The sequence below is a fragment of the Dendrobium catenatum genome, unplaced genomic scaffold (assembly GCF_001605985.2).
Source record: "Dendrobium catenatum unplaced genomic scaffold, ASM160598v2 fragScaff_scaffold_665, whole genome shotgun sequence".
NCBI classification, from domain to species: Eukaryota; Viridiplantae; Streptophyta; class Magnoliopsida; order Asparagales; family Orchidaceae; genus Dendrobium; species Dendrobium catenatum.
The window spans coordinates 4,047,771-4,068,732 of NW_021319127.1; the positions used below are offsets into that span (position 1 = coordinate 4,047,771).

The following is a 20,962-nucleotide window of genomic DNA, read 5'->3' on the forward strand; positions in this document are numbered from 1 at the left end:
TTTCCCCATCGCTCTTGTTTTGTGAATAAGAGTTTCATGAAGATTTTCAAATGGTCCTATACATTTGACATTGATGTTGAATCCCCTTCTATCCCTATATGGGTTTCCTTTCCTAACCTACGGCTGCACCGTTTTGCACCGAGAATTTTATTTGGTCATGGCTCCATGTTTGGTAAGCCATTAAAAATTGATCAGGCTACCTCCTCTGGTCGGCGTCCTTCGATAGCTCGAGTGTTGGTGGAATTGGATATTACCAAGGTGTATCCTGACAACATCTGGTTAGGTTTCGAGAGCTTAGGCTACATCCAATCGATTATTATGGATGCCTTTCCTGCTTATTGCTCTCATTGCAAGTCTCTGGATCACTCAAAATTTGATTGCCCTTCCCTTCAACCTCGTGTGGTTGTGACGCCTGGTGTTGAGGTGGCTCCTATTTCTTTGGAATGTAACTTACCTGCTGCTGTACCTCCTGTTGTTCCTGCGATATTGAGTTCAGATAGTGGCAATTTGGCTATGAATAATGATATTGATAGTTTAGGTGGTATTGTTTGTGCTCCTCTTTCTCCTTTCTGCTCTAATCAGGTGGTGAGCCCTGTGCCTGTTTGTGATTCCCCTATTTTGGTCGGTTTAGAAGTTGTGGAAATTGCAGTGGAAACTGAGGTGGGTGGAGATGCTAATGGTGTTGAGTTTGCTGCTATTTTATTCTCAGACGCTCAACCTTTTACTCCTTGTGGGATGAATTTGACTTCCATTCGTGTTAATTTGTCATAGCATTGAGGGCCTTCCTCGTGAGGCTCCTTTGGTGTCTGTGAGGTCTGCCCCTTCTGTTTTGGTTGGTCAGTCTTTAAATTCTGAGGAGTTGGTTGGCCAGATTATGCCTGCTGTCGTGGATAATTTGGGTGAGGAAGTGTGTAATGTGGCTGCTTCTGGTAACTCTAGTCCCATTCATAATGTTCGCTTAGGGAATAATGATTTTGTGGATGCCCCAGTGACTTATATGGATCTTAAAGGATTAAATTATACTGTGAAGGATAATTCGGGCATTGATCTTAGAGTCCACATGGACTGACTTCATGATTACAGTTCTGAATCTAATTCTGTGAAATCTATTGGAGATGGAGATCCTGGTAATTCTTTCAATTTGTTGCACGATAAACCATTGGTATCTGCTGCTTCTCGTGGTAGGTCTCGTGGGAGGGGCAGGCGTGGTCGCTGATTGTTGGTTGCTGCAATGGTTTTGTTTTAATTGCCATTATGTGTTGTTTTGGGATGTGGATCTTATTGATGCTCTACTGTTGGTTTGCATTTGTGGTTGGCGGGCTGCCCGTTCTTATAATTTTGATATGGACGATGAGGAAGCAGCGAGGCCGCAAGCGTCGTGGATGGCCAGGGTTGGTTGGCAACCTGGTTTGCCCTTCAATTTTGTGTTTTACCAGTGGATGGCCAAGCCCTGACAACTCGAAGCTGGTCTGAGTCCGTAGATTTCTACCCCTAATCATACTGGTCTTTTCTTTGGTTTTGATGTTCTTCCTGTAAGCTTGTGATGTGGCCCTGTGTGGGGTCTTCTTTTGTATCATTCCTATTTTAATATATTTGCTGGTTTTTTGTTAAAAAAGAAAAGAAAAGATTCACATTCTTTTTGATATTATACATTCTAGAAATGAATTTGAAAATTTACTAACTTGAACAATACATTTTCGTTCCGAGATTGTCTAATAAAAAGTATTGCAAGGGAAAGAGTTTCTACCTAACAAAGACCTATTTCTAATTGCAGGAAAGAATGATAAAATAAAAACAGTGAACTGAAAGAAGGGAAATGGATTTGGAATTGGATCAAGAAGTGCGTTGGATCACCTGTGAATCAATCTTAATCTCAAGAAATGAGGGGAAGCTCTCCAAGCCCTCCAGCCTGAGCTCAGGAGATTCATCAATTATAAGCTGCCTCAACATCTTTAAACGGCATAAGAACCCCTCAGGTATGGATTTCAGCTTGGGACAATTGCTGATGTTAAGTGTATGCAGATAGGGGAATTCCATTGACGCCATGCTTTCTATCGTCGGCCACTCCCATTTCTCCCACTCAGCCATGTCTTCAAAGTGGAGAGCTTTCAATTTGGGAAATGACGAGATGCTACAGGAAAACGACGACGATTCTTCTTCCTCCCCCTGCATTGTTTTCCTGAGGAAATGTTTCCCCACGCTCGTCACTTTCGGTGCTTGTTTTACGAGTAAGTGCTCCAGACATGGCAGCTGACCCAACCCGGAAATCACTTTCAGGTTCAAGCAGCCTTCAAGTTGCAGACTCCTCAGGTTGGGAAGCCTGGCTGCTAATGACAACCAGCTCGGGAGGCTGGATCCATAGTAGTAAATGATTCTGAGGTCCTCCAATTCTTCGGGAGGAGAAAGCTTGTCGCTAACCTCAAAAAGGAAGTTCCTTAGGTCTTGTTTATTCTTGCTCGCTGCTTCCTCAGGTTTCCATCTGAGCACGAGCTCCCTCATATATCTTTTGCTTTCCAGAATGCCAACGTTCCTCACCAGCTCTGCACCTTTCGGCAACCCGCCTAATACATTCCCGGATATCTCCAACTCCAAGGACCTGTTTTTCGAGGGCAAATCTTTAGTAACTAACTTGATTAATAGTTTGAAGGATGGTTAAAGCAATTAAGCATCCTTACCTTAGCATTTTCATATCTTTAAGATCTTGCACGGTTGCAAGTTTCTTCCCTTCCTCGTGCGGTCGCAGGGGGATTATCTTTCGAAGCTCAGGCATTTCCTTTCCCATGCCCTCGGGCAAACCTTCGAGCCTGGTCTCCCAGGCGTCGAAATACATGAGATTCTTCAGGTTTAGAAAGCTTTTGGGAAGATGGGAAAGTTCTCTGCATGATTGGAGGCGCAGAGACTTCAGGTTTGCGAGCTTGCCGATGCTTTCTGGTAAACTTTTCATCTTTTCGTTCTCCGAGAGGTCCAGGAATCGCAAGTGCACAAGGCATCCAATGGACTCGGGAAGCTCAAAGATTGCAGCTTTTTTAAGGCTTAGCAGCCTGATGCTGGGCAGATGATGGAGAAGCTGCCCTGCCCTCGGAAGAGGATGGTTGAAGAGCAGGAGCGTCCTCAGCGAAGGCTGCTTCTTCAAGTAGTCGTGAATTTTGTATTCGAAGTCCATTGTCCTCGCTTTATCAGTATTTCCTTCGTGAATCACCAAAGAAAGGCGGCGAAGCTTGTTCTTGTAGTTAATGACCGGCAAACGAGGCAGCGGCGGCAGAGGAAGCGTTTGCGTAATAACGAATCCGCCGCCTTGCATAATGAAACGGCCGAGAGAACACGACAGGCCGTCCATCTTGCACGTGCGGGTGAACTCCGGCGCGATCCGCGGAATGAGAATGTTCCTCCGTATCAGATGCATGAGGCAACTCAAGGCAGCCTCATCGTCTTCCACGATCCCTTCCGCGACCAACATCTCAATGAGATCTGAGTAGGGGATCTCATAACCATCCGGAAACAGAGAACAGTAGACGAAGCAATGCCGCAGTTCAGCTGAAGGCAGTTTGTCGAATGCGCAGTATATGTCCTTATGAATTCCGTCAGGAAGGTTCAAAAGACCTTTGGACCATATGTTGTCGTCGTCTTCCAGAATCCTCTCCCAAGTAACCCTCGCTTTGTTCTCCAAACACAGCATGCCTCCCATGGACATGATCGCCAAGGGATTGCCATAGCATTTCTCCACAATCTGAAGCCCTGTATTCTTAAGAATCTTCATATGGTCCGCTTCTGGAGCAGAGCCGACGCACCTGCAGAGCAGCTCCCATCCTTCGTCGCCAGTTAAGCGCTGGACTGAATGGGAGTAGATCGCCTTCATCTGATCCGCCGCGTCTCGGTTCCTTGTGGTGATAAGAACTCGACTCCCCGGCGCGCAGCTGCTACTAAACAGGACGCCGAGCCAGAGATTCCATAGACCCATGGCGTCCCACACGTCATCAAGCAAAAGGAGCATTTTTTTCCCCTTGATTGCCTCCTTGACTGCCTCGTCTAAAAGCAGGAGATCTCGTTCAGCACACCGCCCACCGGCGGCCGTGATGATTCCTTTCAGCAGGTTGAGCTTATCGAACTTACGAGGCACTGTGATGCGGATGATCCAATCGAAAAATCCTTGCTTCTTATCACAAAGCAACTCAAAGATAAGGTTCGCCATTGTAGTTTTGCCAATGCCTCCAGGTCCGACTATTGCGTAGACGGGCAAGTCGTCTTTTCCATGATGATCAGTTAACAGCCTCACCATAAAGTCAGTATCTTTGCGGAGCTTAGCCCCCACAACATCGGAGGAAGAAGCCATACTAGGCATATTATAAGCTTCAGGATCGGTAACAGGTGGGATGTATTGAGAATTATCCAATAAGTGCAGATCAAGTTTCTCATCCCTTTGAGTCTTAAGCATCTTCAGCCTGGAGTTCAGAGATTGAAGTTTGAGGCTCATGTCACGATTAGAGCTGAACTGCTTGAAGTAGAATTGGTAGGGACGGGTTACGTAGGTGAGGATGAGGGGCAAGTCACGCCAAACGGGGACCGAGGCGTTACCGGACGCCGGCGAGGGAGGGGTGGAGAGGAGGAGGAGCTCGGAGTCGCGAAAGTGGCACTCGTCGAGAACGTCGTCGGCTTCGTACATGATGTTCTCGAGAGTGTCGATCCATTTGCGGATGTCGAGGTCGCGGATTTTTTCCTTCCTGAGGCCGTGTAGCTTGCTGCGCAGCAAATCCATAGTCTCCTGGAGTTCTCTGGCGCTCCCCTGAACGCTTAACTGCATCTCCATCTCCTTCTTGATGATGGCTCGGAGCCCTGCCGTCAACTGAGGGGCCAACAATTCCATTGTGATGGTCTTTTCCTCTGTCTACCTCACGATATAGATCTGCAATCTCTCTTGCAACTGACCGATTTCTATTACAGAGAACGGTCGATCAATACTGGATATTAAAAAACTAAAATAAGCCTGCTTTTTTAAATATATAGTTTATATATAATATATCATCAAAAAAATTATCTTAAACATGCACGAATCTTAGAGCAAAATTGAGCGGTGAGCTTCCGAAATTAAATCTGTGATCATATGAACTCCGATTTTAACAAATTTATAGTCAAATTGAACGTCTCGAAAAGACGAACTCATCGACACCTCAATCTGAGCCAAATGAGTCCAAATCAAATACCCAAAGCGCATTTGGAAGCTTCAAACCATAATTTGAATTACCAAACAGTTTCCAAATGTGTCATGCTTATAGTCGAATCGAGCGGCTCGCTCGACGAGGCGAACCCAACGAGTCCAAGATCACTAAATTCGGATATAATTAAGGCATTCAAATGATCATTAAATGATCCACGATCAAGGAGATCAATATCGACCGTCCATTCAAACCACAACTATTTTGACCTTGATTTTTCACATATTTACAAACAATGCCACTGTCAAAAAATTATAAATAGTCCCCATGCTTCTCATGAGAGGGGAGAAGGAAAGGAGGAGGAGAATGGAAAATTTTGGGAGCTTGCTTACCTTCGAACATGGCCGAAGTTCTTCTCGACCACCGCCGGACTTCCGCCATTTCGCCGGCCACCAACAAAGTTCTTCCCGGCCATCAACGGACTTTCTCCAATCCTCCGACTACCAACAAACTTCCGTCAATCTGCCGACCACCGTCGGACCTCTGCCAATCTGTTGACCACAACCAGACTTTCGTAATTTATGAAGTAAAAAAATGAATTGATGTGGGTTTCATTAGGGAAGAGCAATATCCAACATGGATAGTCAGTCTTGTTTTTGTCTGTAAGAAAAATGGACAGCTTCGCATCTATGTTGATTCATAAATAGGGCCCTGGTCGGTAACTTTTCCGGGCCGGTGAGATCGAGAAGTGGAAGTCATAAAAAAGAGATTTCGTTTCAAAAGAAGAAAAGGCGACGAAAGCCCACTACAACACAGTCGAAGTAAGCGGCTGAGTTAGCCTAGCCTCGCATACTTTTTCTTTTAGTAGGCGAGCCATCAGTTTTTGATACGTACATGGATGGAATGGATGCATTTCCTGCCTCTGTTGGTCCTTCTCAAGCACCCAACTCGCTATCAACATTTGGGGGTTGAGGAGGGGGATGTCCGTAATGAACTATTTTGACTTATTCCCTAAGAACTTCATTCCAGAAGTAAGGCGTTAGAGAAAAGAAAGACCAAAAGAACTCATTCTAGAAGACAATCAAAATTGATAATAAATACACTTTGACAAACGCTGGAGTTCTTTCCCAAACATCGTCAGACTTCTGCCAGTCCGCCGACCACTATCGGAATTCCTCCGATCAGCCGACCACTATCGCCAGCCGACTACAATTCTCTTGACCTTTGTCGCCCGCCAACTATGGTCCTTTCGACCTCCGTCTCCTGCCAACTACGGTCATTTTGACCACTGTCGTCCATTGATTACAATCCACTCGACCTTCATCGCTGATCAATTACGGTCCTTCCAACCACCATTGCCAACTACTGTCCTTCTGACATCCGTCTCCCACCAACTATGGTCCATCCGACCACAATCGCACGTCGACTACAGTTTATCTGACTTCTATCACCCGCCGACTATGATCCTCCTGACCTCCGTTGCTCGACATCCTTCCGACCACCGACATCTAACTACGGTCCTTCCGACCTACATCGCTCGCCGACTATGATCCTGCCGCCCAAACGAACATATCAACATTGATTCTTCCAACTCGCACCATATAATGCACTATGTATGATGTATATTTGTGGCATCGAGCCAAGACCTTCCTCTTAAGGTAATCATTTGTAATTAATTGCAAAATACTAGTTGATTCATTCAAATTGGGCCAGATCCTATGGTTTTTCTCCTTTTCAGGGGTTTTCACCTAAAAACTTTGGTGTCTCTTATGTTTGTATGCTGGATCTTTGTACAAATCTAAGATCCTAAACTACATCACTCTCTATTGCTGCAAATTTTCTTAGATGCAACAGTAAAACAATAAGAAACTTCTAATGCTACCAGCAATTTTATTATTGATTTTGGATTAACATGAAAAATACAAATATATTTTTGGAGATTTTACATAAATAGCCCTCAAAATTATCTAATTTACTTCTAATGTTCACTTTTTGTATCTCTGGAACTTACAAACTCTAAAATAAGGACAAAAATAACATCTTTCAATTCTATCTTCGTTGCCAGCTGTTCTCATTGCTCTGTTTTCCATGACCCACACATGTTCACACGTTGATGATTGAATATTTTGCTGCAGCTAAGTACCCCCATAGCTGTTTAAACAAATTCTAGGACCATGACCCTTCACTAACCAACAACATCCATGTGGACACAAGAGGCATTCTTTAGTTTGGCACAAGAGCCATGCTCTCAGATTCTCTGTTTTTAGTTGACTTTGCTTAGTTGGAGGTGTTTTTTTTTTTTTGGATATTTAGGCAATTTAAATCAAATTCATACACACAACTCATACACAAAGACTCGAACCCAAGGCCTTTTAGTTGGAAGCTTAAGCTCTCAACTAATAGGTCAAGTTGAGCTATATCTTAATGTGTATTCTTTGTGTTGTTTTTGCGAGAAATACTCTAAAAGTGTTAGACATTTTTCTTTGGTATGAATCAAAGAGAGGGTAATCTTAATTTCTACTTGCTTATTCTTTGGGGTGTTGTTTACCATATCTGGAGGGAGCATAATGCAAGGAAATTTGGAAACAATATTAGTAGCTTAACCACTGTCAAAGCAACCATTACAATAGCTATTTCTCTTAAAATTATTAGATGGAAAGATGGGGAGTATTTCCATAACTTACTATCTGCAGCTGATTAAGTTTGTGAGTTATTTTTTATGGTATGGGATAAGCCGAAGGAGGTTCTCTGTGGGTTACACTACTTCATCGCTATCTCTTCTGCTTTTTGTTTTTTCTGGATCCGTCTCTCTAGAACAGCTAGCTGCCTAATCCTTGGCCATGTCGGCTTTCATGATTTGTTTTGGAGTTTTTGGAAGGGCAAGGATGACCAAATTGCTTATTTTTTCCCTTGGAAGGCAGTCACTCTAAGTTATTCAAGCATTTTGTCCCCACCTATAACCAGGGGAAGTCCCAAACGCAACTGGCAATTCATATACTGAGCTCGTTTTTCTTCCAAAGATTCAGTTTTGATATTTTGGGTTGGAGAATGTGTTTTTACATAATTTTCTGCTGTGTAATTTTACACATTTATCTACCTTCTTTTGATGTTGTTCTTATTTCAATCGGTTGTTGCTTGTTCCCGTTTATAGGTTGATTTTTTCCTTTCTATTACACATGTAAATAGTTGTTTATCATTGGAAATGAGCTCTGCCTTCAATTTTCCAAAAAAAAAAAAAACCCAACAACATCCTAAAACTGTTATTACTAATGACCTTGGGTGAGTATTAATGGTGATTTCTGTCAACTATAAATATTTGGCACCCATCTTTTTTATCACCATGTATTCATTGCTATATAGAGTGCAACCGAGATGACCACATGTACGCCATCCTTTGATGGCAACTTTGACACCTAAAGGATCCTCAAAATTTTCCAATGAAAGCTATCTTTCATAGTTCATATCTAATATATTCAATTGATCTGTTCTCCTATTATTAAAAAAGGGCATTTATGATAATATATTGCTCACATTAGTTAAATCATTTCTATGAGGCTAGGCTCTATGATTTTTTTTCTCTTTGCAAGCTGATTTTTCATATAGAAAGGTCAAATGTTTCAAATGAGCTGCATATTTCGTATGAGTTACCTTTAACTTATTATTGTGTGTAAAATTTTCATTCAATACTAAGAGAATTTACTCTCTAATGCCATAAAAATTCTAGCATACAACACTGGCATCTCCATTATAGTAGATTGCATTCCTAAGCAGCTTCGTTCCCCACTCATATTTTAGCCTTAGATGTATCTAGCTAGCATTTGCTCCTTTTAAATGCATATAAGGTGTTGCAAAACACAGTTGATTTTTGATATGTATCTCACCTTATATTGTAGATAGCAACTTTAACACTTTAAACTTTTAATCATTGAGATATTATCCGCTTTGACCTAATGACCTCACAATTTTATTCCCATGATAGAACTTATTAAAGCACAACACAAAGAACATGGTGATTTATATGATTTGACGAAGATGTTAGTGTTCAGCGGGGACAAGATTTGTAATGCGGAGAAAAACAAGTTACAATTGACTCTCTTTTTTGTGCATCCTCACATAATACAGCCCTCAAGCCCCTTTAATAGATTTGAAAACAAAATCTAACAAAGAAACTTCCTAATCAAAACTTCAATCAAATCTCCTCTCTCTCTCAATATATATATTATACAAATTCCTAATTTTTGTTGGAGCCTTTGAAGAGATTAGTGATGGAGAGAAAGAGATTGATGATGTCGAGATAGAGCTTGACGATAACCCACACATAATCTTCAATATCGTAAGCGTTTATTATCTTAGAAGTGTCATATATGATATATGCACTGAAAACAAGCGAAGCCAATCCGCCGTAGATCATCGTCGCTATCTTACCCATGGAAAATAACATCTGCAAAGTTCCAACCAAAATATAACATAGCGCAAAATCCACAGAGAAACATTTAGTAAAGTTTATACATACCTGGATTACAATGAAGAACATGATTAGTACCATACGCCTAAATAAGGAAAACAAAGAAGTGGAGCAGCAACAATACTAACAGAAAGCTGCAAGCTGCTTCACAAGATAACTAATAAAATAAAAGCTGATTAAGATAACTAAGTAATATTTAAGAAAACTAAGTAGTATTGTAAAAAATAAGCTACTCGATGACGTGATGCACCCCATCATTCTCCCCCACTAACTGAAGAATCTGAATCTGAAGATGAAAGATTCGTAGGAGCCGCATCCGGTGGGTGATAGGCTGAGAGATCGCCTATATTGAACGTGTTGGACGTATTGTAATGGCTGGGCAAATCCACAACATAGGCGTTAGGATTTATCTGTCTAAGAACTGAGAATGGTCCAATCTTCCGGGGCTTAATTTGGAGTAGGATCCGTGACCGAAGCGTTCACGCCTTACTCGTATCATAACCAGATCCCCAACTTTGAACTCTCGCTTCTTGCGGTGCTTGTCTGCGGCCTCTTTATACTTCAAATTGGACTCTTCAAGCTTCTGTCGCACTTCTTGAATCATCTGAGAAAATTGTTCAGCAAATTCGGCGGCTGGCTTGCTGTTACATTGCGGGAGCACGGCCACGTCAACAGTGTGGTTCGGGTGCTTGGTATAAACCACGCCAAAGGGACTCTTCCCTGTGGAGCGATTGGTCATGCTATTGTAAGCGAATTCGGCTTGCCCCAAGAGTTCATCCCACAATTTCGGGTGATCCTGCACAAGACAGCGTAGGAGATTACCAAGTGTCCGATTCACCACTTCGGTCTGTCCATCCGTCTGGGGATGATTCGCTGTGCTTAATTTGATTTCAGTGTGTAGTCTTGCCCATAACTCCTTCCAGAAATTGCTAATGAATTTAACATCACGATCGGATGTTAAACTTCGGGGAACTCCGTGCAGACGAACTACCTCCGAAAAAAAAACACGTGAGACATTTAAGGCATCGAACGTCTTCTTGCAAGCAATGAAATGGGCCATCTTGGAAAAACGATCAACCACCACCATGATCGAGTCATGTCCACGCCGAGTACGTGGTAATCCCAATACGAAATCGAGACTTAAATCTTCCCAAATAGTGGTCGGTGTAGGCAACGGTAGATACAGGCCACTTAACTGTCCACCGGATTTATAGCTTTGGCAAATGGGGCACCGTTCAACAAATCTCATCACATCTCTGTGCAAATGTGGCCAAAAGAATCTACTTCGCAGCTGTAGGTACGTGTTGTTCCGTCCCACATGAGCTGCGAGACCTCCGCAATGAACTTCTTTGATGAGCTGCGGCCTCCACGATGACTCAGGAATGCAAAGCTGCGTATGGCGAAAAAGAAATCCATGTCTGACAGCAAATTCTTGTGAAGCACCTCCATTTGAACATTCTTCCCAAATTTTAGAGAAATCTGAATCAGAGGCATAAAGCTCTTTTAAGCATTCTAAGCCTGTAATTTCGGTTTGCAGCTGTATGAGCAGCGTCGGTCTCCGGCTCAAGGCGTCCGCAACTTTGTTGTTTACGCCCGACTTGTGTTGCAACACGAAGGTGAAACGTTGAAGAAATAAAATCCAGCGGGCATGCATCCTGTTAATGTGCTTTTGTTGATTTATGAATTGCAGCGCTCGGTGGTCACTGCACAGGACGAACTCCGAATGGAGCAAGTATGATTCCCACTGCTTCAATGCCCGCACCACCGCATATAGTTCTTGTTCATAAACACTCCATTTTTGTCTTGATGGACAAAGTTTTTCGCTGAAGAACTCTACCGGCTTGTTTTCCTGGCTTAAGACAGCTCCGATTCCCACTCCGGAAGCATCCGTATCCACTTGGAATGGCTTATCGAAGTTGGGTAAGACCAACACCGGTGAAGATGATAAAGCTTCCTTTATGGCAGCAAAGCTATCAATCTGAGCGCTGCCCCAATGAAACTGTTTGAGTTTCAAGCAATCGGTAATAGGAGCCATAAGGGAACTGAAATTTTTGATAAACCGGCGATAAAAGTTCGCGAGACCATGAAAACTGCGAACTTCCGTGAATGAGCTGGGCGTTGACCAACTCTGTATAGCTTGCACCTTGCGATTGTCAACTTGGACTCCTGCAGCTGACACGATGAAGCCAAGAAAATGAACAGATGAGACAGCGAAATCACACTTACTTGGGTTCAAAAATAGCTGGTTCTCCCGAAGTACAAGAAGGATTTCTGTCAAATGCCGCAGATGATCGGTCAGAGATGGACTAAATACGAGTATGTCGTCGAAATATGCAACGCAGGAGACGTTGAGGAATGGCTTTAAGACCTCATTCATTAATCGGAGGAAGGTCGAAGGCGCGTTACACAATCCGAATGGCATCACCTTCCACTCGTATAACCCATGTCGAGTCTTGAAGGCCGTCTTCCACTCGTCACCCGGTCGGATGCGGATTTGGTGGTACCCGCTACGGAGATCGAGCTTTGAGAAAATAGAGGCTCCTGTCAACTTCTCCAACAATTCTTCAATCCGCGGTACAGGAAACCGAAACTTCACAGTGATTTTGTTAATGGCCCTGCTGTCTACGCATAATCGCCAACTTCCATCCTTCTTGGGCACCAAGAGTGCGGGTACAGCACACGGACTGAGACTGGGTTGGATCAAGTTATTTTTCAGCAACTCATCAACTAACTGTTGGAGAATTTGATGCTCTTTCGGACTTAAGCGATGATGTGGCAGGTTTGGTAGTGTAGAACCTGGAATAAAATCAATGTGATGCTGTATAGTCCTCAAAGGCGGTAATGCAGGAGTCGAGGATTCAGTCAGAACATCGTGGAATTGCTTCAGCAGAGACTCGATGGCAGGCGGAACACTCCCAGCTGTGTTATCAGCGGCCTCTTCTTTGATCACCAAGGCGAAAAGAGGCACTTCCTCCTTCCAATGAGCTAGCAAGGAGTTGCCCGAGACCAAATGCAATGCTGGCCGAACATTATCAGGAGAACCTTTTACACCCGCTGCATGAGGTAACAATCGGAGCCGCTTCCCTTTCCAGTCTAGTGCATACGTATTGGCTCGGCCATCGTATACAGCACCAACATCGAACTGCCATGGGCGGCCAAGAATTAGATGGCTCACGTCCATCTCCACCACATCACACAACACTTCGCAATTATAATGTTTTCCGATTGAGAATTGTACCCGGCACATATCTGTCACTAAAATCTCCATTCCCTTCTTAACCCACCCAATCTTGTAGGGATGTGGGTTCTTTGAAGTCTTGAGTTGCAAAGCTTGAACAACAGCCCGCGAAATGACATTTTCCGTGCACCCGCTGTCGATGAGTAAATCGCAAACCTTGCCGCCAATGGTACATTTGGTTTTAAAAATGGCATGTCGCTGAGAATCCCCTTGTTGTCTCGGGACTAAGAGGAGTTTCTCCAATACACAAATCAGTGGATCCCCTTCATCGCCGACAACATCTTCCACATCAACATTTTCCTCTTCTTCGAATTGCTCAGGGTCAAGCTCCCCCTCTTCGTCCAGTAACTGAAGTTGCTGACGATTTGGGCATTCGTTGGACTTATGCCCGGGTTGGAAGCAACGAAAACACTTAAGTCCCTGCGGCCGTGGATAAGGATTTTCTTTAAGAGGGAATTTTGGCTTGTTGAAAGCTTTAGGATCAGTATTCGCCTTTCCTGACGGTATAACTCCGGCACTATCATTCAACGGGGGTGTTTTGCGGAAAACAGGGGTCTGTTGTTTGGCAACTTCTGCACTAGGTTCCATTACCGACCTTCATCGCTGATCAATTACGGTCCTTCCAACCACCATTGCCAACTACTGTCCTTCTGACATCCGTCTCCCACCAACTATGGTCCATCTGACCACAATCGCACGTCGACTACAGTTTATCTGACCTCTATCACCCGCCGACTATGATCCTCCTGACCTCCGTTGCTCGACGTCCTTCCGACCACCGACATCTAACTACGGTCCTTCCGACCTACATCGCTCGCCGACTATGATCCTGCCGCCCAAACGAACATATCAACATTGATTCTTCCAACTCGCACCATATAATGCACTATGTATGATGTATATTTGTGGCATCGAGCCAAGACCTTCCTCTTAAGGTAATCATTTGTAATTAATTGCAAAATACTAGTTGATTCATTCAAATTGGGCCAGATCCTGTGGTTTTTCTCCTTTTCAGGGGTTTTCAACTAAAAACTTTGGTGTCTCTTATGAACACTCAACTTACTTATTTATCTGTTTGTATGCTGGATCTTTGTACAAATCTAAGATCCTAAACTACATCACTCTCTATTGCTGCAAATTTTCTTAGATGCAACAGTAAAACAATAAGAAACTTCTAATGCTACCAGCAATTTTATTGTTGATTTTGGATTAACATGAAAAATACAAATATATTTTTGGAGATTTTACATAATTAGCACTCAAAATTATCTAATTTTCTTCGAATGTTCACTTTTTGTATCTCTGGAACTTAAAAACTCTAAAATAAGGACAAAAATAAAATCTTTCAATTCAATGTTCGTCGCCAGCTGTTCTCATTGCTCTGTTTTCCATGACCCACACATGTTCACACGTTGATGATTGAATATTTTGCTGCAGCTAAGTACCCCCATAGCTGTTTAAACAAATTCTAGGACCATGACCCTTCACTAACCAACAACATCCATGTGGACACAAGAGGCATTCTTTAGTTTGGCACGAGAGCCATGCTCTCAGTTTCTCTGTTTTTAGTTGAGTTTGCTTGGTGGGGGTGTTTTTTTTTTTTTTTTTTTTTTTGACATTTAGGGTAATTTAATCTGCAGCTGATTAAGTTTGTGGGTTCTTTTTTATGGTATTGGATAAGACGAAGGAGGTTCTCTGCGGGTTACACTATTTCATCGCTATCTCTTCTGTTATTACTAACGACCTTGGGTGAGTATTAATGGTGATTCCTGTCAACTATCGATATTTGGTACCCATCTTTTTTATCACCATGTATTCATTACTATATAGAGTGCAACTGAGATGATCAAATGTAAGCCATCCTTTGATGCTTTGACACCTAAAGGATCCTCAAATTTTTCCAATGAAAGCTATCTTTCATAGTTCATATATAATATATTCAATTAATGTCTTCTCCTATAACAAAAAAAGGGCATTTATCATAATATATTGCTCACATTAGTTAAATAATTTCTACGAGGTTAGGCTCTATGATTTTTTTTTCTCTTTGCAAGATGATTTTTCATATAGGAAGGTCTTATGTTTCATATGAGCTGAATATTTGGTATGAGTTACCTTTAACTTATTATTGTGTGTAAAATTTTCATGAGAATTTACTCTCTAATGCCATAAAAATTCTAGCAAACAACACTGAGCATCTCCATTATAGTAGATTGCATTCTAAGCCGCTTCATTCCCCACTCTCATATTTTAGCCTTAGAGGCTTAGATGTATCTAGCTAGCATTTGCTCCTTTTAAATGCATATCAGGTCTTGCAAAACACAGTTGATTTTTTATATGCATCTCGCCTCATATTTAGATAGCAACTGTAATAACTCAAACTTTTAATCATTGAGATATTGTCCATTTTGACTTAATGACCTCTCATTTGTTCCCATGGTATAACTTATCAAAGCACAATTAACATAAAGAACATGATGATTTATATGATTTGATGAAGATGTTAATGTTCACGGGGGAGAGGATGATTTCAATGTAATGTGGAGAAAAACAAGTTACAATTAACTCTCTGTAACTCTCTGTTTTGTGCATCCTCACATAATACAGCCCTCAAGCCCCTGTGATAGATTTGAAAACAAAATCTAATAAAGAAACTTCCTAATCAAAACTTCAATCAAATCTCATCTCTCTCAATATATATATTATACAAATTCCTAATTTTTGTTGGAGCCTTTGAAGAGATTAGTGATGGAGAGAAAGAGATTGATGATGTCGAGATAGAGCTTGACGATAACCCACACATAATCTTCAATATCGTAAGCGTTTATTATCTTAGAAGTGTCATATATGATATATGCACTGAAAACAAGCGAAGCCAATCCCCCGTAGATCATCGTCGCTATCTTACCCATCGAAAATAAGATCTGCAAAGTTCCAACCAAAATATAACATAGCACAAAATCCACAGAGAAACATTTACAAATGAAGAGTAAAGTTTATAGATACCTGGATTACAATGAAGAACATGATTATCAGCGACGCAGAAAACAAATAGGGGCCAAGAAAGGTGAAATCTTGAACCCTGTCCGCTGCCAGGAAGGTGTAAATGGTGAGGCTCACAAGCACCACTGTAGTTAATATTGCAGATTCCAGAATAACCTTTCCTGCATTGATTAATTCAAGAAGACATATATATAAATACATAAAGTTGTCTGTTTTTCTTTTCTTGAAAAGAAAAAAAAAACTTGTAGAATTAATTAATTTGGTGCTCACCATCAATGAAGGCGCAGGCAAATCCGACGGCGAAGCTTATTGAGACAGTGAAGACACCCAGGAGGATCAAATTGCAAGGTTTGTAGTGGCGGTAATAGTGTAGTGGAATCATCACTGAAGAATTGCATATAAGAGATCTTAAGCGGAAAAAAAAAAGGGTTTTTTAGTTTAGGGTTTAGAATTAAGCAGTACCCATAACGATTAAGAATATGAGGAAGACGAAGAGGGTTATGCCGGCAGGGGAGTATGCGAAGAGAGAGACCGGAGTTGCAAATACGACGGCGGCTGAGACGGCGATGGTCAGCAGCATCTGTAGCGACAGTATTGTGTAAACTTTTCTTATGAACTTCCATCGCAGCCTCTGGGCCTCGCTCTCTTCAGACTTCTTGGACAGAAGGGGATCGTTGAGGCGGCCGCCGCCGCCGGCGGCAGCCTCCAGATCATTCTGCGGGGTTGTGGATCTCGATATGTTCATCTCTCTGTTGTCGGTTGGAGGCCTGTGAGCTGAGCTGCGGGTAAGATAGTGAAGATCCAAGGAGAAAGGAAAACTGGAATCTTATCTCTCAATTCCTCCGAGCATTGACTCTGTACTTACCAAGTCCTCTGCTTTGTCTATTCAAGCAATTTTGTGTGGGACAACTTTTAGGTCATGATAATATTTAAGACAAAATGATATAAGAGAAGAGTAATAAAATTAATGTGTTATATGAAAAAATATGAGGCATTATGCAATCGAAGTGACTCACATAGTAATCATCGGTTATAAAAGATGCTATTCTATTTGATTAGGAAATGTAATTTGTGGTGGAAGATTTAAGAGTCATGTGACTTGGGAGATCTTTTGAAGAGATTGTTTGTTATTTGAGTAGTCCTGCTTCCTTGACCAGGGTGATCATCTATGACGAGAAGCCCAAATAAATCTTGATGTTGATGTTGTGTGCATTGGCGATATTGCCAATGATAGGCGATGAAGTCATCAGATGTATCATAGCCAGGCGATAAAAATCAAATGATCGTGGTTTCTAACTATGATCCGAGGAGGATTATAATTGAGTAACAATGATTGAATGATTCTAGCAAAGTGAAAATGGGCAAAGGCTATAATCAAATGATGGAGATCGAGAGATCATAATTAAGCAATTGTGGTTAGAAGATTCATTTAGGCGATAGTGATTAGAGGGTGATAATGGAAAGTGGACAATGACGTAACAACGATGGTCAGAAGATCGTAAGTGGGCTACATTGGTCAGGGATCTATAGTAAAGTGATACTGATCAGAGGGCTATAATAAGATGATGGTGGTAAAAAAAAATCGTAATCAAGTTATAGTGGTTGGAAGATAGTAGTCGGGTGATGGATGTCAAAGGAACTTCCTCAGGCAACTATGATTAGAGGAATTTAGCTAGGAAATGATCGTTAAAGCACTCTAGTTGGACGATGATGGTCAGAAGGCCGTAGTTGGACAATGACAGTAACGAAATTGTAAACAGACAACAGTGGTTAGAGAGTTTTAGTTGGCAAATAGTGGATCATAGTCGAGCGATGGTAGTTAAAAGACTATAGCATAATAACAGTGGTTGTATAATAACAGTCGTGAGGTTGTCATGTTAGTTCATTGTGGAATTTGAGTGTGTTGATTAATTTGGTTCTACTTTTGACTTAGAACTCAATTCAGTAGATTGAGATTGTCGGGAGATTGCAGTTGGGCGTCACAGTCTGGCGGTGACGTTTCTACTATAATTCTAATATTACAGCAAAAGACGTCTTAATTGTGGAGTTTCTTAATATAATTCTAAATATTACAGCAAAAGACGTCTCGATGTTTAAGAGGTAACTTTAAGCCATGGAATCTATGAGATGGATTTAAAATTGATTTTAGGCTTAAAGGGTCCAAACTGGTCAACCCGGGTTGACTCAGTCAACTGGGTTGACTCGGGGTCCAAGTCAGGGCTCGATAGAGTCGACTTGACTCACTGAACCCACTGGAGGGGGTCTCGAGGTCTGACTTGGTCAATTTGACCAAGTCAACCTTTTGACCAAGGTCCTAGGCAAAATCGAGGTCAACAGACTTCTACCCGACCACCGACAAACTATAGACTTTTTTCTGACCACCAACTAAACTCGGATTTACATAAGGCCACCGATTATTGTTGGTTGCTCCGACTTTCGTAGCTAGACAATGATCTTTCTGACCATTGTCATCTGCCTACTACGGTCCTTCCGACCACCGTCACTGACTACAGTCTTTTCGACCTCTGTTGCCCACCGACTACAGTCATTCCTACTTCCGTCACCAAACAACGATCATTCTAACCTCTGCCACTTGTTGACTACGATCCTTTTGACTTCCATCGCCATACCACAATCTTTCTGACATCTATCGCCAGACTACGATCTTTCCACTCTCAGTCTCCCATCGACTATGGTCCTTCCGACCCCCGTCACTAGATTACGATCTTTCTAACCTTCGTCGCCCATCGAATATGGTCTTGCTGACAAAACGAACATGTCAATATTGATTCTTCTATTTCCCACCATATAATGCACTCTATATGATTCTTCTCTTTCCAACCTCCGTCACCCTCAATCCAAGATTTTCCCCCAAGGAAGGGCCTCATTTGTAATCGACTGTAAATACTAGTGGATTCATTCAAACTGGGTTATACCTCGTAGTTTTTTTTTTTTTTCCTTTTTAGGGGTTTCCACATAAAAAACTCTAGTCACTTATGAACTACACACTCTCTTTTATTTGATTGTGTGTTGGATCTTCGTACAAAGTTAAGACGTTAAACTTTATATTTCTATATTGCCGCGAATATTCAATTACGCAACAAGAGTGATAAATCACCAAACAACAAATAAGAAAAAAATATTAAAAATATAACATAAAATACAACAAATTTATAAGAGCCGGTTTTAATTAAAACTTCATTTTGAACAATTTTCTTATAGCTATCTAAATCAATTTTTTATTATAATTTTTTTTAAAACAACAAAAAAAAGTTGTCAAAGGTGATCCCAAATATAAGGCTTCGGTTGGGACGAATTTTTTCCTACTTTTTAAATCAACTTTCTAAAAAATTGATTTAAACAGTAAAAAATTAATCCCAAATGAAACCTAAATTTACATGAATAATGTAGAGGAGGATTCAGTTCACTAAAAAATAATAGCCCCAAACACATTATTCAATTTGAAAAAAAAAAGCACTTCAATTATTTCAAAATCTAAGTACATTAATGCACAAGTAAATACTACCTTTTTGAGTAATAATTTGTTAAAGGGTTGGCACTTTTCTCCCTGCTTTATTTTTCATCAATTACAAACATGTCTGCTATTTTTTTTTTTTCTGCTTTTCACAATTTTTTAAAGATTTCTTAAGTGAAAATTTATTTTTTACAATCAAAATATCTAAGTTTATTTTACCACAAAATTTCACAATATAATAAAAAATTACAGTCATTCCAAATAAATTTTAATTCTTTAACATCAAATCAACAAATAATTAATAAAAAGTTAAATACATAATACATTTGAATGCATTCAATTTTTTTGTTAATTATGTGCTGATTTGATGTAAAAAATATCGATAGTACTCTTACTTTTCTCTCACAAAGATACAAACTGTCCCTAATCTTGTCTTCTACGATTGATCAAGACAGGTGATAGCTTACTGGTCTACTTAGGCTTTATTTGGGACGGTTTTTTTATTGCTTTCTAAAAAAGAGTTTTAGTACAAAAATAAAAAAAATTGTACTAAAACTCCGTTTTAGAAAGCAGTAAAAAAGTCGTCCCAAACGAAGCCTTAGCCTTCAGAGCCGCTAGAAGTAGTGGGATTCAAAACGAAAAAGTATAATTATGAATATTTATAAATGTAATACTAAAAAAGTTATATTTATAAATGAAAGAAGAATTTTTCAAAAACTAGACTCAAAATGTCAAAAATATCACTTACTAATAATTAATCATAGTTGGCTTTACGTCACCTTATAATTGTAACTTTATATTGATTGTTCATTTTATGTTGATCTGATATTTATAACAAATCTTATGCGTTTGTTATATATTTATATCTGTATTAGTTTTGGACCTTCTAGATTTCTCTCTTAAGAAAAAGAATTATGATATATGTCTCATACTCGAAGTATTCAACAATTGAAGAAATATCTATGTTGTTTATTTACTAGGAGACATATACTTGGACAAAGTTACGCTGGATGAGTCATAACCTCTAGTATTTGCAATTCATTCAAGGGACATTAAGTCATTCTAAGTTATTGAATTTGAACATGGTTTAAACCTTTGATATATCATCAAAAAATTATCTTGATTGAGCACGAATCTTGAGGCAAAATCAAGCCGGAAATTTCAAAAATAAAATCTGGGATCACCTGAACTCTGATTTCAGCAAACTTACAGTCAAACTGAGCGTCTCGGAAATACGAACCCAACGACACCAAATTCGACTCAATCTGAGCCCAAATGAGTCCAAATAAAGGACCCGATGTGCTGTTGAAAAGTTTGAACCATAATTTGAGTTACTAAACAATTTCCAAACATAATGTGCTTATAGTCGAATATAGCGGCTCGACGAGACAAATCCAACAAGCCCAAGATCGCCAAATTCCAACATCATTAAGACCTTCAAATGTCTGACGAATGGTATATGATCAAGGGATTCAATATCGGCCGTCCATCGAACCACTCCACATTTACCTCTGATCTCTCACCTATTTACGGGTCATGCCATTCTAGAAATCTATAAATAGACCCCTCATTTCTATTGAGAGTGGGACCCAAGCAAGAAGAATAAGAATAAGAATAAGAGAAGAAGAAGA

General features: G+C 40.8%; 2 protein-coding genes across 2 annotated transcripts in view; both read right to left on the reverse strand.

The window, feature by feature from the left end:
• Nucleotides 1–1,636: 1,636 nt before the first annotated feature.
• The window catches only part of LOC114579848, a 37,072-nt gene continuing 17,746 nt past the window's right edge, over nucleotides 1,637–20,962 (reverse strand). The window contains exons 3-13 of the mRNA XM_028695704.1: nucleotides 16,319–16,635; nucleotides 16,127–16,240; nucleotides 15,860–16,017; nucleotides 15,653–15,777; nucleotides 10,118–13,448; nucleotides 9,888–10,025; nucleotides 9,744–9,772; nucleotides 9,664–9,700; nucleotides 9,463–9,591; nucleotides 2,676–4,882; nucleotides 1,637–2,596 (exon numbers count right to left, since the gene is read on the reverse strand). Coding sequence (XP_028551537.1) covers nucleotides 1,834–2,596; nucleotides 2,676–4,882; nucleotides 9,463–9,591; nucleotides 9,664–9,700; nucleotides 9,744–9,772; nucleotides 9,888–10,025; nucleotides 10,118–13,448; nucleotides 15,653–15,777; nucleotides 15,860–16,017; nucleotides 16,127–16,240; nucleotides 16,319–16,635 — 7,348 coding nt within the window. The 3' untranslated portion in view covers nucleotides 1,637–1,833. The remainder of the gene's footprint in view (nucleotides 2,597–2,675; nucleotides 4,883–9,462; nucleotides 9,592–9,663; nucleotides 9,701–9,743; nucleotides 9,773–9,887; nucleotides 10,026–10,117; nucleotides 13,449–15,652; nucleotides 15,778–15,859; nucleotides 16,018–16,126; nucleotides 16,241–16,318; nucleotides 16,636–20,962) is intronic.
• Nucleotides 15,357–16,742, reverse strand: LOC110092806 (protein LIFEGUARD 2). The gene is made up of 4 exons (XM_020817477.2): nucleotides 16,319–16,742; nucleotides 16,127–16,240; nucleotides 15,860–16,017; nucleotides 15,357–15,777 (listed from the first exon to the last, which is right to left on the reverse strand). Exons 1-4 carry the CDS (start codon nucleotides 16,599–16,601, stop codon nucleotides 15,568–15,570), a joined length of 765 nt encoding a protein of 254 aa, XP_020673136.1. The 5' UTR covers nucleotides 16,602–16,742; the 3' UTR covers nucleotides 15,357–15,567.

Bases quoted from the DNA above. Each gene is read 5' to 3' on its own strand.
- LOC110092806 (XM_020817477.2), bottom strand. From the start codon at position 16,601: ATGAACATATCGAGATCCACAACCCCGCAGAATGATCTGGAGGCTGCC. The intron at 16,241-16,318 runs GTACTGCTTAAT...GCAATTCTTCAG, and splicing joins CATATTCTTAATCGTTATGG to TGATGATTCCACTACACTAT. The intron at 15,778-15,859 runs GTATCTATAAAC...GGAACTTTGCAG, and splicing joins TGTTCTTCATTGTAATCCAG to ATCTTATTTTCGATGGGTAA.